The following is a 14,461-nucleotide window of genomic DNA, read 5'->3' as shown; positions in this document are numbered from 1 at the left end:
TCTCCTATGGAAGACAAAAGAAGACTGATTCTAGCTGAAAGAGAAATCTAGCCTTGCACGTTCCAAATATAATTTCCCATCTCAGGGTATTAAAGGTCATCTGTGACATGAAAGACATACTTTTAAAATTTTAATGCTTAAAAAAAAAAAAGTCTCTCTTTCACAGTCCTTTTTTGACAGATGTACATAGAGAGCAGTGCTGTTGGCTGGAAAGATAGTTTGAAGGCCACAACGCCCTCTAACATCTGTCCCCTGCACAGTACAGAGACTTTAGTAGATGTTGGTGTACAACCCAGTCCCAGCTTGCCCCTGGAAAACCAGACTATATTGATTTCTTGGGCTGCTGGTTAAGTGCACTCACACTCTGAGAGTCAAAATGTAACTTTCAAGGTTTGTGCATAATGGTAAAGAATGGAACAGAAATGGTGAGGAATAAGGCCAAAATTGTAGTCTTATGAGAAGAAAGAAAATTGTAGCTATTGCTTGTCACTAGAAACATCTGTGAGAGACTGCAGAAATTTTGCACCTTAATAATTCTTAAGCCCAGTGTCCCTTGTGACTTTTGATTTCTCAAGATTTTCCCTGAGAATGCCATAACTGACATCTGAAGTATAGAACATTTCAAAGACTACCCTGCTGTCTTTTCTGCATGTTGATTAACCTGATAGAAAATGCTTTGCTTTTTTGACAGGGTCCTAGGATTTTTAGTGCACTTTCCCTTCCTAATCTTTGGGGATTTTTAACCAATTCTCTAGTACTGGCAAAATTTGATCAAGTGGTAGAAACTAATCTTTTCCTGGATTTCTTTATTTGGATGGATGAAAGTCAGAATGTGTTGATCAAAGCAAGAAATAATGAGTTATTTTAAGTTCAATATAGCAACAGCCAGTCAGTGTGGCCCAGACATTTGGCTATAACTTGGGACTGGCAGTTACAGGTGTTATCTCTTGCCTCATTCTATCTAGGGGTGAGATGGAAGGTACTGTAGACCACAGGAGGAGCTCATACTGTAGGAGCAAGTGAGATGGTTTATTGCAGATGTAATACCAGCAGTCATACAAAAGCTATTGATTTGCTACTACAATTTTTTTCTTACGTTTTGTCTTAAGTGTATTTAACCTGCATGTCTGCTGTAACATAAATTGGTATTTAGTTGCCTCAGGGAAGCAGGAGAGGAGGGGCAAGTTGAAGGTGAATATGTTAGTTTGAGCTTCTCAGCTTGTCTTCACAGAAAATTGAGGAAGATGCTACCAAGAGCATACTTGGCAGTGTCTTTTTTAGTAGTCCCCTACACCACCCCAAATGGAAATAATGCTTTATTTTTCTGTCTTCTGCTATTAATGTTTTAGAGCAGTATAAAGATTTTGATTCTTCGTTTCACATAATAAGAATTTTTAAAGAAAGCTGCTTGAATAGTGTCCTGTGCAAATTAACGCTTCAAAAAGAGATAATTGTTGTTTTCTATCTTTAGTCTCCTTGCTTTGAGCCTTCATTAGTAGTTGTGCTACTGACATCAGTAGAAAAAATATCTATTTGCTGCAGCTTTGCAAGATAACCTAGACCTAAAATCAAAGGCTTTTTACAAACAATAAAAACAGCTTCTATGTCCATGTTAACATGAGCTTGTGTTAGAACTTGCTTGTGCCTTAGCTGCTTTGGAAAAACCAGAAATGTTAAGAGTCTGGTAATTTTAAATGTTTCCTTTCAGGACCTCAGGGCAGAGACCCCACTTGGTGACCTGTGGCATCATGACTTTTGGGGTAGCAAACTCAGCAGCAATACCAGTCATAAGTCCTATCGACCACTAACTGTCCTAACTTTCAGGTGAGATTTGTCTCCTTGCTGATGTCTGGGGTTTTTTTGTGGTGGTGTTGTTTGTGGGGTTTTTGTTGTTGTTTTTTTTTTCCAACCTATATTGGCTCAATTGATTATAGGGAAGAGACGAGAAAAGAAGAGAGTAGAAGTGTATGGAGGGTAGTGCAATACCTTTCCTGCATATGATTTTCCTTTTTACTATCTTAATCTCAAATTAAGTTTTAATTTTCGAATTGTTTCTTTCCCAAAGTGTATATTATTTTTACATTGTGTGTCTCAATGGCTGTTCCTATATATCTTGGTACTAGAGGCAGTATGGTGCAGTATGTAGGTCACATCATCACAGAACTAGGAGGTGTACATTTCCTTCCCTTAGCCATGCTGCCACTTACACTGCAGTTGTAGTTTCTGTTCTCTGCTTTCCTGTTGATCTGTCAAATGGTTCTTTGGCCTCATGCCACTAGGTCACTGAATAGTCTTCCCACCTCTTCCTCCCTGGTATTCTAACTTGGAGTGTTTTTTTCTGAGAATCCTATCAGAGAAATGTCTGGCCGTGTATATGACTTGCTGGTTTTCTCAAATAACTAAAGGTTTGTGAGGATTACTTCTGTAGATTCTTAGCTCACAGGTTTTTGCACAAAGATTTAAGCAAGCAGTAGGACCATAATTGGGCAAAGTAAAGCAGAGAATCTTTGAGGACTCAGTCTTAAGCTTCCTTATTTTCCCTATGTAAGTCAGTGTTGTAGATGGGGACCTGCCACTGGTTCTGCAGTTGTGTCCAGTCTAAGCCAGGGATTTAAGTGCTTGTGGAAGAAGTACTCCCACTCTTAGTCCTCATATTCCTGCACAAACTCTGACTCTTGAGTACAGTGTCAGTATTTTGAGTACTTAGCATGTGGGTTTCACTGTTTGTTGGGCTTTGCATTTTCATCATTGAAAACAGGCAACTGAATAGGAAGTGTCAGTCTTAAACCCATTAAAGCTTTCAATGCATTACACAGCACACACTCTACTTTATTTTCAGGGTCTCTGTGGTATATTCCATCTTAGTTAAGTCCTGGTTAGGTTAAAAAGTGAGCTGGGATACAGTCATTACTGTATCTGAAAATAGAGATGAGCATGTGAAGATGGTCCATAAAATGCTATTTTCATAAGTGTCATGGTTTAACGCCGAGCTGGCATTAAACCAGAACAAGTAAGAAATTGGCTTTCTTAATTTCCCTAGGCTCCAACTTTTATGTGTCTCACATTTACAATAGGTTAGGGTTTTTAATAGATTTCACTTAAGTCACATGTAAACTGACCAAATGAACTATATAAAATCCCCTATCCAAACTAAATTTCTGTACGTCTCACCTACTCATAAAAGTATGTGGATAGTAACAAGATGTTTTTCCCTTTGTTTCCCTCCCTGTCCACTTTATCACAGAGTTCCAGTCTTGAATACAGTTTTAGACTGAATTTTAACTTTACATTTCCTTCTGCTTTTAATACTTGCATGAATGATCTCTCTAACCATCTCACCAGTTAGTTACTAAGATGTGCTAACTGACTACTTTCTGGATTGATACTGATTATATCCAGATGGTTCCTACATTGTCAGTCCAAATGCTAAGATGTTTTTCAGCTAGAATGTCAGTGGAAATCATAGTTTCGGTGCACATTAGTTTCCTCACTGTGTGGATTTAATTAAAATAATTTCATCGGGCTATTTTTGGAACTTGTTTCCCTTATGCTCCATGGTATCCCTCCAACAGGCTGGGTTGTTTATCTGCAGGACACTCCTGCATTGCAACACTGAAGTTGTGTTGAAGACCAAAAGTGGGTTCTAAGTAACCATAGGTATAATTAACATAGTAGCATTAACTATATCTTCAGATATAGATAATAGCATTCTACATCTATATATTCTATATAGAATAGCATTCTATATCTTCAGAAAGGATAGATATTATGCTGAATATGGTATCCCGTATGAATAAAGATCAAAACATTGTTTCCAGTTGACTAGAGTGGTTAAGTGTTAATATCATGAGTGGCTGGCTTTTGCTGGTGTATTTCAGCCCCCCACTTTTTTTGGTTTTTTTTTTTTTGTGTGTGTGTGTGTGTGTGTATGTCTAATATGATCTTGCTATGGTGTTGTTTAGACTTTTGTCTGCATACCTCTAACCATTATGTAATTCTTAATTTTTCTGTTTAGAATTAATTACCTTTTTGCTGGGGGCTTCTACCCAGTTGGTTTCCATGTCATCAATATAATACTGCATTGTACTATCTCAGTGCTGATGATTGATGTGTTCTCGATATTATTGGGTGGACTGCAATTCACTAATAAAGGAAGAAGGCTAAACCTGGCTCCAAAGACATCTCTTCTGGCTGCTTTGCTGTTTGCTGTACATCCTGTGCACACTGAATGTGTAAGTACTGAATAATTAGTTCCAATGATCTTTGAAGTTCTTAACCATCTTAAGTAATTAATTCTGACATAGCCTTATACTCTACACGTTGCTTTTATATATTCTAACCACTTTTCTTGGCACATGTCTTGTGAGAGCAATCAAATATTATGGTTTGTATGTCCAGAAGCTTGTAATTCCACAGGGCTGGACCTTATTAAGGAAGATAAATTAAATCATTTAAGCACAATAACTAAAGAAGGATAGCCCTCAACTAGAGAGGTTCCCTAATTACTGGATTAAGAATTCATTACTAGAAACATTAGCTCATGAACTGCCAAGGAGAATGGAAGATAAACTGCATGCAAATGCATGCCCACTTTTAATTTCCATTTGCTTTGATACAGAACCAAGGAGATAGACAGTTGGAGTTAGGGACATTGTATGAATTTTGTATGTGATTTTATTACAACACTGCATCCAGATTTGAATCCATGTTCCAAGAAGGACACAGAAAAATGGAAAGAACTCAGAAAAGCCATGAAGTTTATCAAAGGACTGGAAACCCTCCCATGTCATGAGAGATCAAATTTCATGGGTTTATATTTTTAATGTGAAGGAGAAGATGAAAGGATTTTAATTTTTTTTTTATCACAGTCTGTAACTGTGTACACAGGGAACACAAATTTGAGAGTAGTGGGCCCTTTTATAGCACAGACAAAATCATAACAGTGGCTGGAAGCTGAAGCTGTAAAAGTTGTAGAATAGAAACATGGCACATGTATAGCAACTGGTTAAAATACCTGACCTAAGATCAAAGTCCTTGTGTGAAATATCTAGTGAAAAATGGATAATTTTCTTAAAAAGCTCTTTTGCACTCAAAGGCAAGAAAAATTTAAATACCAGTGAGCTTGTTGTATGTGGTCCTCTATTGCTTGATATTGAAATAATTAATAAATAAAGTATAAAATAATCACAATGCAAGAGTCATTTTTTTTAGAATTTGGAAGGATCAAGCTACTGAAAAAGTACTAGCTTTAACTTTGATCTTTATGCTAGTTTGGAATATTGAATCCTCAGTGTGCCCTAATCTGTATGTATGGGACTGATTTTTTCATTTATTCACACTATGTCACTGTTTTGGCTTTTTTCATTTGCTTTGCACTTTATTGGTGGAGAAGAGGTTATAGAAAGCTGTGCCTCTTATCTGACTGGGGAGCCTGCATATATTGGAAGCTTAGAGATGGTGCAAAGTTCTGTATTAGAAATTTGACACCTTTTTTGGCAGTATAGATAAAACATCCTACCAGTCATTCTCTGGCATTTGCTTTCCTGCAGAATAACTTATTGGTAAGAGCTTGTTGTGGTAGTGTCAGAAGGGCCACTTATTTTTGTTCTTCAAAGTCAACTCTAGATGTCAAAGTGAAGTAAAACGAGTCTTTAGTGCTTTTGATGTTCTGACATGTAGAGAGAAATCTCACTTGATTCTTAACTTTGTAATACAGCTACTATTGACTCCTTTATAAATATCCGTAATTTTATTTTCCATTCCATTTGACTATGAAAAAATGTTTACACAGCAGGCAAAGGTTAATAAGACCTTAGTCATGCCTAATAAATTGCAAGTGATGTGGTCTTCTTGCATATAAAAGGTTTAAAGACTTGCATATACTTTGGGCAAACATTGGATGGGGAAAAAGTTGCATGCTTACATACAGTGTCTCTTCTAAGATCCATGAATGAACAGACCTTTAATCATTTACACAGTAAATAAGAAATCTTGCTGCACTGAAGCAGTCATGATACTGCTGTGGTACTAGTGTGTGTATGTCATGCAGCACCTCTTCAAAAAGCATTCATCATGATTTTAAAGCTGTGAGTTTTAAGTATCATGACATCTTGATTTTGAAATGAGATGACATATTTTGACATAAAATTGTGAGGAATCTGTCTGCTGCTTTGGAGTTTGGTATATACAGCACAATACAAACTGTCATGTAAAACATCTTGAAAAATTTAATGCCTTCACTACCTATGTAAGAAAAACATTTGCCATTACAATTTTTATACCTACAAGTAAACACTCTTCTGCTGTAGTTCTCTCTTCTAAAAATGCTTCTTTTTTGGAATGCTTGAAATACTAAACAAAACATGTATATAAGAATACACTTCATAATAATTTAAAACTGTAGTGTGGGTTTTTTTTTTTTTTGTTTACCTTGTTACCAGAGAATATAGGCCTGATCTTGCATTTGAGTTAACACTGTACTGTTGGAGTCATATGAGGCCATAAGTGTGTTATTAGCCCCTTAATCTCTTTGTTATAACATGTTGGCATTTATTTTCATAATTGTGTCAGTTCACCTTTTATCTCATTATCAGGGAGCAGCTCCTGAAGCAGAATGACACTTCATTATCTTCACATTTCAAAGCACTCCACAGCTACTGGGTTAATTCTTGTAATTCATTTATAACACAGAAGAAGAAGCAGGGAGTTTAGATGGATAAATCACAAAGTTTTTTGAACCAATTTTAGGAGTCCAGCAGTTTCTCCTTTTATGGTGCTCAAGGGAAGCTGAGGGTAAAGTGGGAGAGTCTCTTCATTGTCTTCAGTCCTATGCTCATGTCTCTGCACTTCTCTTTCTATGATGTTATTTAGAAATAGTTGTTCCATCATGTCAGACTGACAATAAAATGCACTTTTTCTAAGAGAGGATTAGCAGGTGCCTTTAAGCAAAATGAAGATAAATTTTATCTTTTTACTCTCTTACTCACAAAATGAGACAACTGGCATACTATACCAGAGTCTTAAGTTTCTACGTTTTTTCCCAGAAACATCACCTCAGAATTAAGAAAGCCCTTGTAGTTCTTCAGTCCTGTCTCAGAAAGTCCTCTGTGTCCATCTTCTGAAAATATGGGGCACAGTGCTCCAGGAAGTAGAGCTAGGCTGAAAAGTAAGGGGTGTTTCCATCATTCTTGCTCTGGGTGTATTTTCTAGCAGGGTCCCAACCTCAGGGCCTGTACAGTACCCTGCTAAACTCCTGTGATTTCCATGAAAAATTCATTATGTATCCTGACACTTGGTGTAATTGAGGAATGAAGATCCAAAAATATGCCAAGCTGTTTCTCAGTAAGTTATTATAAGTACAGTTTAAGGGCTTGAACCAAGGCTTGTTGATGGCCCTGAGAATGCTCTTTATCTAAATGTGTTGGCACAGATCCACAGTACAGACATCCCTTTCATTTTCTTTTGTCTTAGTACAGTTTCTATTGCAATATGTATTTGGAAGTAGCTCTGATGCAATCAGTTAATTTTTAACACCGAAAAACCGGTTGCAGGGACGTGTGTGTTTTTTAGCCTGATTGTGCATCCTTGAAGCTAGTTTTTTCTGAGTGTTCAGACTACAATTTGAAGGTTGGCTTTGTCTTCTGAAAGTGGGCAGTCTTTATTTCAGCAGAGCTGCCAGGTTTGTTGGATTTTTGTGAAGAATTCTACTGAAAGGCAGTCTGATCCAAAAACCAGATGGAATCAGGCAGAGCCTTCATTTTATTCAGTGAGGTCTTTCTTAATGTCTCCAAACAGCCATTTTTCATAAATTAAAGCCAATTATTTACTGGGTTGCTCCAAATCAAAATTAGGGTGTGGCTTGGAAAATTGGGTATCACTAAGCTAGTAAACCAGGTTAAAAAAAAGGGGGGTTCGGGGGTGTACAACAGTCTTCTTTCATATATTTTACTTTGTGTGTGTATTTGTGCCTTTATTTCAGGTTTTCTAAGAGTGAAATCAATCTAAAACTGTTGTTGTGTTTTGTTTTGTTTTTTTTAAGGTTGCTGGCATTGTTGGCAGAGCAGACCTGCTGTGTGCCCTGTTCTTTTTGTTGTCATTCCTTGGCTACTGTAAAGCATTTAGAGAAAGTAAGCATTCTGTTTGCCCCTATAATTTTGTTTTCTGCATTCATGCATTTCAGTGAAGTATAGCAAAACTAAAAATGTCAGCTTGATGTGGTTTGATTTTATTAATGTTTATACTCTTGTAAAATACTGGTAAACAAAACAACACCTTTAGCAGATACTTATTTTTAGATGAGCTGGGTTGCTGCTCCTAATCCCTGTTAAGCACTAAGAATTTATTTTAAGAAAAGTCTGTTGCATTATAGTCTTATTTGTTAAATGTTTTATTGTTTAGAAATGTAAAGAAATACTTAATAAGTTTAGAAAGAAATCTATAAATGTATATTCTTTAATATTTTGGTATGCAACTACATTGGTGTGGCTTAAATGCTAACAAACTTTAGGAAGCTTATTTGTATTTTTTATTAATTGTAAAGAATTAGCTGAGTAAACCCTCAATTTCTGCAATATGCAAGTGCTGGCATATGCATGCTGAATATAGTGTTACTCATAGAGTTTTTGCAATCAGATGTATGTAACATGAACTAATCTCTCACAGATGTTTTTTCAAATAATCTTTTAGATCTGTTGTGTTTGATCTGCTTGCAGGTTGGCAGTTCAAATATGGTTGTGGATTAATTATTTTAGGGGTCTATTACATAAGCACAAAATAATACATCAATAATTCTGAAAAATGATACAGGACAGAAAATCTGACACCTGAATATGCCCCACTGCAGGAAATACAGGAATCATTTGGTGAACTTATGAGAAGCTACGTTGTGAAGAGTTTGTATGTCAGTTCACTAGGCTTAGCCTGTGATACTGATATTTAACCAGAGTATTGCAGCAGTACCTGAGCTGCCTTTAGGTGATCTAGCTTAACAACACAACCATGGCATCCTAGAACTTACTGTAGGCTGTGAGCAGTAAGTTGGGCCATAGTGAGCTCTCAGGTGCTGTGAATAGCTCCAGCTATTGGAGTTTAGATTTTTTTAGAATTATTTTGTGTATTTCTACAGCTGATACTGTAAGTCTAACTTAATCTTCACCACTTCAAATGGTACTTATGATGATTGTTGTTCACATCTGGTGTTTTTTCTCCCCTTTGAGCAGGTTTAATTTCTTTCAACTGAAATATTAGTGTCTTCATGAAAATTGGCCTTGGGATCTTTGTTTGCTCATTTATTCTTTTCTCACCTATTTTGCTGGGTCTGGTTGTGCTTTGATGTTTTTTCTGTTAGTGCCAGAGTAAATTACACAAATCAAAATACTGGCTGTGTGCCTTTCAGTTTGTTGGTACAAGTAGATCTATGTGATGGGGTACTAATCATTGCCTGAGGAACTCAAGAGCCAAATACCTAGGATGATTACTGGAGACTTCTGTATAGGACTAATTTTTAACCTTTTTTATTGTTGCAAAGGCACATTGCTCTCTCATCTTCAACTTGTAAATGAGGAACTCCAGATCTGCTACTTAGGCAGTCTGCAGGCTGGACTGCTGCATTTTGCTCTCTGATTTTCATGAGATTTCGGTCAGCCCATTCCTCCAGCTTGTCGTGATCCTTCCAAATGGCAGTCCTGTTCCTCCAGCTGAACCCCACCAATCACTGAGATCAGTTTTGCTTTCTGTCCTTGCTGTAATTTTTTTCCTTTGTGAGAGGAGGTTGGTGCAACCAGCCAGGTAGCTGTTTAAACAGTAGTGTCTACATAGGAAAGGATAATATCTGTATTGGGAAGGGCAGCTACAAGGAGGATGGAGGCTCTCTCTTCACAAGGAGCCACACAGAGAAGACAGGGGGCAGTGGGTACAAGTTGCACTGGGAGAGGTTTCACCTAGATATGAGAATTTTTTTACAGTGAGAACAATCAATCATTGTAGCAACCAATCCAGAAACAAGACAAAGTCCCCATCACTGGAGAGTTTCAAGATGCAGTTGGACAGGGTGCTAGGCTCCCCTTCCCACAAAAGGTTGGACCAAATGAAGTCTGGAGGCCACTTCCAGCCTGGGCTGTTCTGTGATTCTGTGTTTGTATGCAAGGCTTTAGCACAAGGTAACCAAATATAGGGAAGTGGCTGTATGTCTTTTCAGTGGCTTTGTTGTATTAAAGTGAATGTGAAGGGCATACAAGGGCAAACATCCTTGTATGCCTCCATTTTAGTGGTATTAATTTCCTTATTTTGTGAACAGTTCTAGCCATTCCCAAACAATGGGAATTAATGGGATTAATGAAGAGTAAAGACCTTTTTGTTTGAGTTTACAGGAGTTTGATTCTGCACACACTGAGGGAATCACAGCGAAAACTGAGCCTGAAGTGCAAGCTGGTCTCACTCTGAGACCTGTAATATATATACCTGAATATAGGTATATACCTATAAATACCAATACCTGAAGGCAACCTACAGGAAGGCTGGAGAGGGACTTTTCCAGCATTAGGACAAGGGGAAATGGTTTTAAAGTGACGAAGAATAGGTTTAGACTGGATATTAGGAAGAAGTTCTTCAGTACGAGGGTGGTGAGACACTGGAAGAGATTACCCAGAGAAGTTCTGGCTGCTCCCTCCCTGGAGGTGTTCAAAGCCAGACTGGATGAGGCTTTGACCAACTTTGTCTCCATGAGAGGCATCCCTGCCCATGGCAGGGAGGTTGGAGTAGATGATCTCTAAGGTCCCTTCCAACCTAAGCCATTCTGTGATTCTATGATAAAGAGCAAGCATTTTTAAATTATGGAGATATAGTTTAAAGGACAGACTTAAACAATGTCTCCTAAGCAGCAGAGTAAAAATCCCTTTTCTTTTCTAAAAATGTTATCTTTCTGATGGCAAATCCACAAGATTCAGAAAGTCTGGGATGCTACCAGTGCACACTGATAGTTCTGTTCCAAGTTAGAGTTGGTATTGTATCACTTTCTAGCTCAGACCAAGATGGGGAAGAAACCCAAAAACCTTTCTGTACATTGTATTACATAAGGCTTATGTTTTTATCAAATATAGCTGCTTTACAGTGATCCTGCAGAAAAGTTGAGTATACTGGTTTGTTCTAACACCCTGTTTCCTTTTGTCCTGCTAGATTTTTATATATTAAAGGCAAGCATGACCATAAATCCTAGATTGACTGCACACATCCTTGTTTCTGGATTTGGCTGTCACATGCATATTGCACTTAGGTCACAATTTATTTTTTTTTTTTACAAGCAGTAAGAGAAAAACTTTCAAAGGTAGACTTTTAAAATTGTTATTAATAGATGCATGGTAACCTGTCTCTTTTGGAGTACTTTAAAGAGGGTAGAACTAAAGCCTTCAGGACTTAGGGATTGTATTTGTATTGTCTTTTGAATACAGTTACCAAAACAAATTTGATGACAGTTTGCTTTTACAGCCTTTGAACTTCCAGTAAGTATCAGAGTAAAATGAACACTGAAAAGTCTTGAGTTGAGGCTGCTGATCTGATTGTGTCTTCAGTAACATTACTGTTTTGTCACCCAATGCTACTGTCAGACAGATAGATTATCAAAGGCTTTCATAAAGAACCTGACTATTCTTGCAGCAAAGCAATGTGAAGTTTGTGTACAACTGAGTTCCAGAAGTCTGTTTGTGTTTCATTAGCATAGATGTAGTTGTTGAATTGTCATTCTTGGTCTTCAGCAAATGAAACAGAAGCTGTAGAAGAGAGACCGGTTAGTGCTTGTTTTCACCTTTTTTGTTTAAGTGAATGGCTTTGCAATAAGGACTTGTAATGTGTCTGAGAAGAGCTTGGGGGTATTGTGGGGAGAGTAGAGACAATACTGAAAGCAATTTAGAGTCCAGAAAAGTATCGGTGAGACTGGAAAATGATTAGGGGAAAATAATGGGTTTTATAAAGCTCAAGATGTACTACAACTTGTTTGCTTGAAGTGGTTGATTTGTAATTTTGATGGAGTTTTTTTGTTGGACAGTTTCTTTTAACCAGAATCTGTAGCACTGATTATTTTTTTTTAAGTACCAGCATTTAACATGTTATGTGGGCTATAATTATGTCTTATGAACTTCTAAAATTCAGTTACTTTTTTCTCAGTATACAGTTTTTCTTGTTACCATCTTTGATAGGACATTTATATTTGCAAGGAACTAATCTGTTGTTCTTGTTCTGTATCTTTTAAAACAACTACGGGGATAAATCCACTATAGGCTTTGGGATAGCAAGTGCTGACAACTGTTTAGGTATGTTCTGAAGGGAACTGTGGGTTATGAACTTTGCTGAACTTTAATGAAGTTTTTCTGGGAATTCATAAGGTGATTGAAAATTGCTGTAGGATTAATTTTTCTTTCCTTTGTCTTTAACTTTGATAGTGATTAGGTTGGACATTAGAAAGAATTTCTTTACTGAGAGGGTGATCAGACATTGGAATGGGCTGCCCAGGGAAGTGGTGGATTCTCCATCCCTGGAGATATTTAAAAAGAGACTGGATGTGGCACTCAGTGCCATGGTCTGGTAACTGCAGCGGTAGTGGATCAAGGGTTGGACTTGATGATCTCTGAGGTCCCTTCCAACCCAGCCAATTCTATGATTCTATGATCCAGTTGCATGAGTTTGCCATCTCTACTGGAAATCTCTGAGTGACATAAAATGACAAATTTGTAATTTGCTTCCTATGAATAATTACTAAAAATGGTTGTGTGTTTCTGGTTTCTTTTGTGTAGTTTCACATTAACCCTCTACTTGTTCATTGATAATTTGTATGTGAAGTAGATTGTAGAGATGAGTTTTGTAAGTACTGGAGGTTTGTGTTGTGGAGGCTCTCTTGTAGATGAGAAATGTTGATCTCCTGTGTGAAAGAAGTCATTGTGAAGTTGTGAGGAATTTATTAGCCATTTGGCAATTGCTCCAGAGGTTTTTACTGTTATTGAACGTGTGGGCTCTGATTGTTCAGCTGTGTGCCATACTGTTTATACACTGGGAGGGAATAGTTGCATGTGGAAAAAACTAACAATTTTATTGTTTTAGTGGGCAGAGGAGAAACAATAGACTTTTTTTAACAGTTATTGCTCACTTTTTCTTGTCTGAGGTGGTGTAATTCTTGTAGCCTTCATGTAATGAGTTTTAGGATGCTTGGATGAGTTTAGGAATAGCATTTGTTATTGTTAATTTCATTATTAAGTGAAACACTGAGTTGCAGTAGTATGTACACTGGGAGATATACAGGGAGATCTTAAGTTAATTCTACCAGTGGATTCTTCTGTGATCTTTTAAGACTAGGTAATTCTTTGCCCTTTGCTTAGCAGCTCACAAGCTTAGAGCTTGGTGAGATGACTTTAGTAGTTTACTGGGAAAAGATCCTACCTGCAGGCAAGGTATATCAATGGAATATATGAGCTTTTGTAATCTATTCTAGTTAAAAATTAAAACTTCCTGCAGGAACTCAGCATAACTTCCTTTGTTTCAACTTTCATAGGTGCTTTCACAGAATCAATTATTGGGATTCACCTGGTAATGGTGACTTCTTAAACTGTTCCAAGCTGTCACCAACCTGAGCTCTAAGTTGCTTAATCAGCTTTGAAGAAGGAGATGCCAAATGCCTAAGTGTCTGAACTGATAATGATTGTTTGGGATATTGTTAGTTTGACTTCAAGTCTAAGCTTGGTACTCTAAATGTAGTATTTTCTGTATATCATTAATTTCTAAGGAATTTGTTTTGATTGACCTGTGGATTTAGGACAGTGCAATATAAGGTCTCTTGAAATAGGATTAGCATTTAGAAAGGCAGAGTTGAAGTGTGATCAATGTGCTGCTCATAAATTTAGGGTCAGTTCCACAATGTATGCATCCTTGCTCTAGGAATGCTTGTACTTAAGTCAAGCAGTCCAAATGGAGGAGTCCTTGTTTATGTTTTATGTAGGTATTTCATTGAATTCTCTCAACTTTCAGACTTAGCATACTCTTAAAGAGGGACCATCTGAGCAACCCATTTTGGTTTTGTATAGAAACACTATTTTTCTAGCTTGAAAAAAAAAAAAAAGAAAGAGAGAGAGAAGCAAGTACTCTGTTTCTTTGGCATGCTTACAATTTTGTCCATCTGTTAGAGTGGCACCATGCCCACTCACAGTATGGTATACCAGTTTCAACCAGGCACAGGTGCCAATGAAAGATTGGTTTCATTTTCTGACACAAAATTTTTCTGGTGGGAAGCAGCACCATGTTGGAGGAATGTGCTTTGTTAGACTGATTACTTCTCTTGGCATGTGTGGATCTCATAATAATAATTAGCACTTATTCAGTGCTTATATTTTCAAATCACTAAAAAAAAAAAAAAAAAAAGATTGAAGGCAATGCTGAATGACAGTCTTTGTATCTTGTTTTCCAGCCTAGTTTACTGAGATTT

General features: G+C 37.2%; 1 protein-coding gene across 3 annotated transcripts in view; it reads left to right on the top strand.

The window, feature by feature from the left end:
- The window catches only part of TMTC4 (transmembrane O-mannosyltransferase targeting cadherins 4), a 53,087-nt gene that overhangs the window by 5,065 nt on the left and 33,561 nt on the right, over positions 1 to 14,461 (top strand). For all 3 annotated transcript variants that reach the window (XM_071742561.1, XM_071742551.1, XM_071742564.1), the window contains 3 exons: positions 1,709 to 1,824; positions 4,016 to 4,232; positions 8,039 to 8,126. In XM_071742561.1, the coding sequence (XP_071598662.1) occupies positions 1,709 to 1,824; positions 4,016 to 4,232; positions 8,039 to 8,126 (421 nt within the window). The remainder of the gene's footprint in view (positions 1 to 1,708; positions 1,825 to 4,015; positions 4,233 to 8,038; positions 8,127 to 14,461) is intronic.

Source organism: Heliangelus exortis, chromosome 1 (genome assembly GCF_036169615.1).
Source record: "Heliangelus exortis chromosome 1, bHelExo1.hap1, whole genome shotgun sequence".
In the NCBI taxonomy this organism is placed as follows: Eukaryota; Metazoa; Chordata; class Aves; order Apodiformes; family Trochilidae; genus Heliangelus; species Heliangelus exortis.
This window is presented reverse-complemented; position numbering and strand designations above follow the sequence as displayed.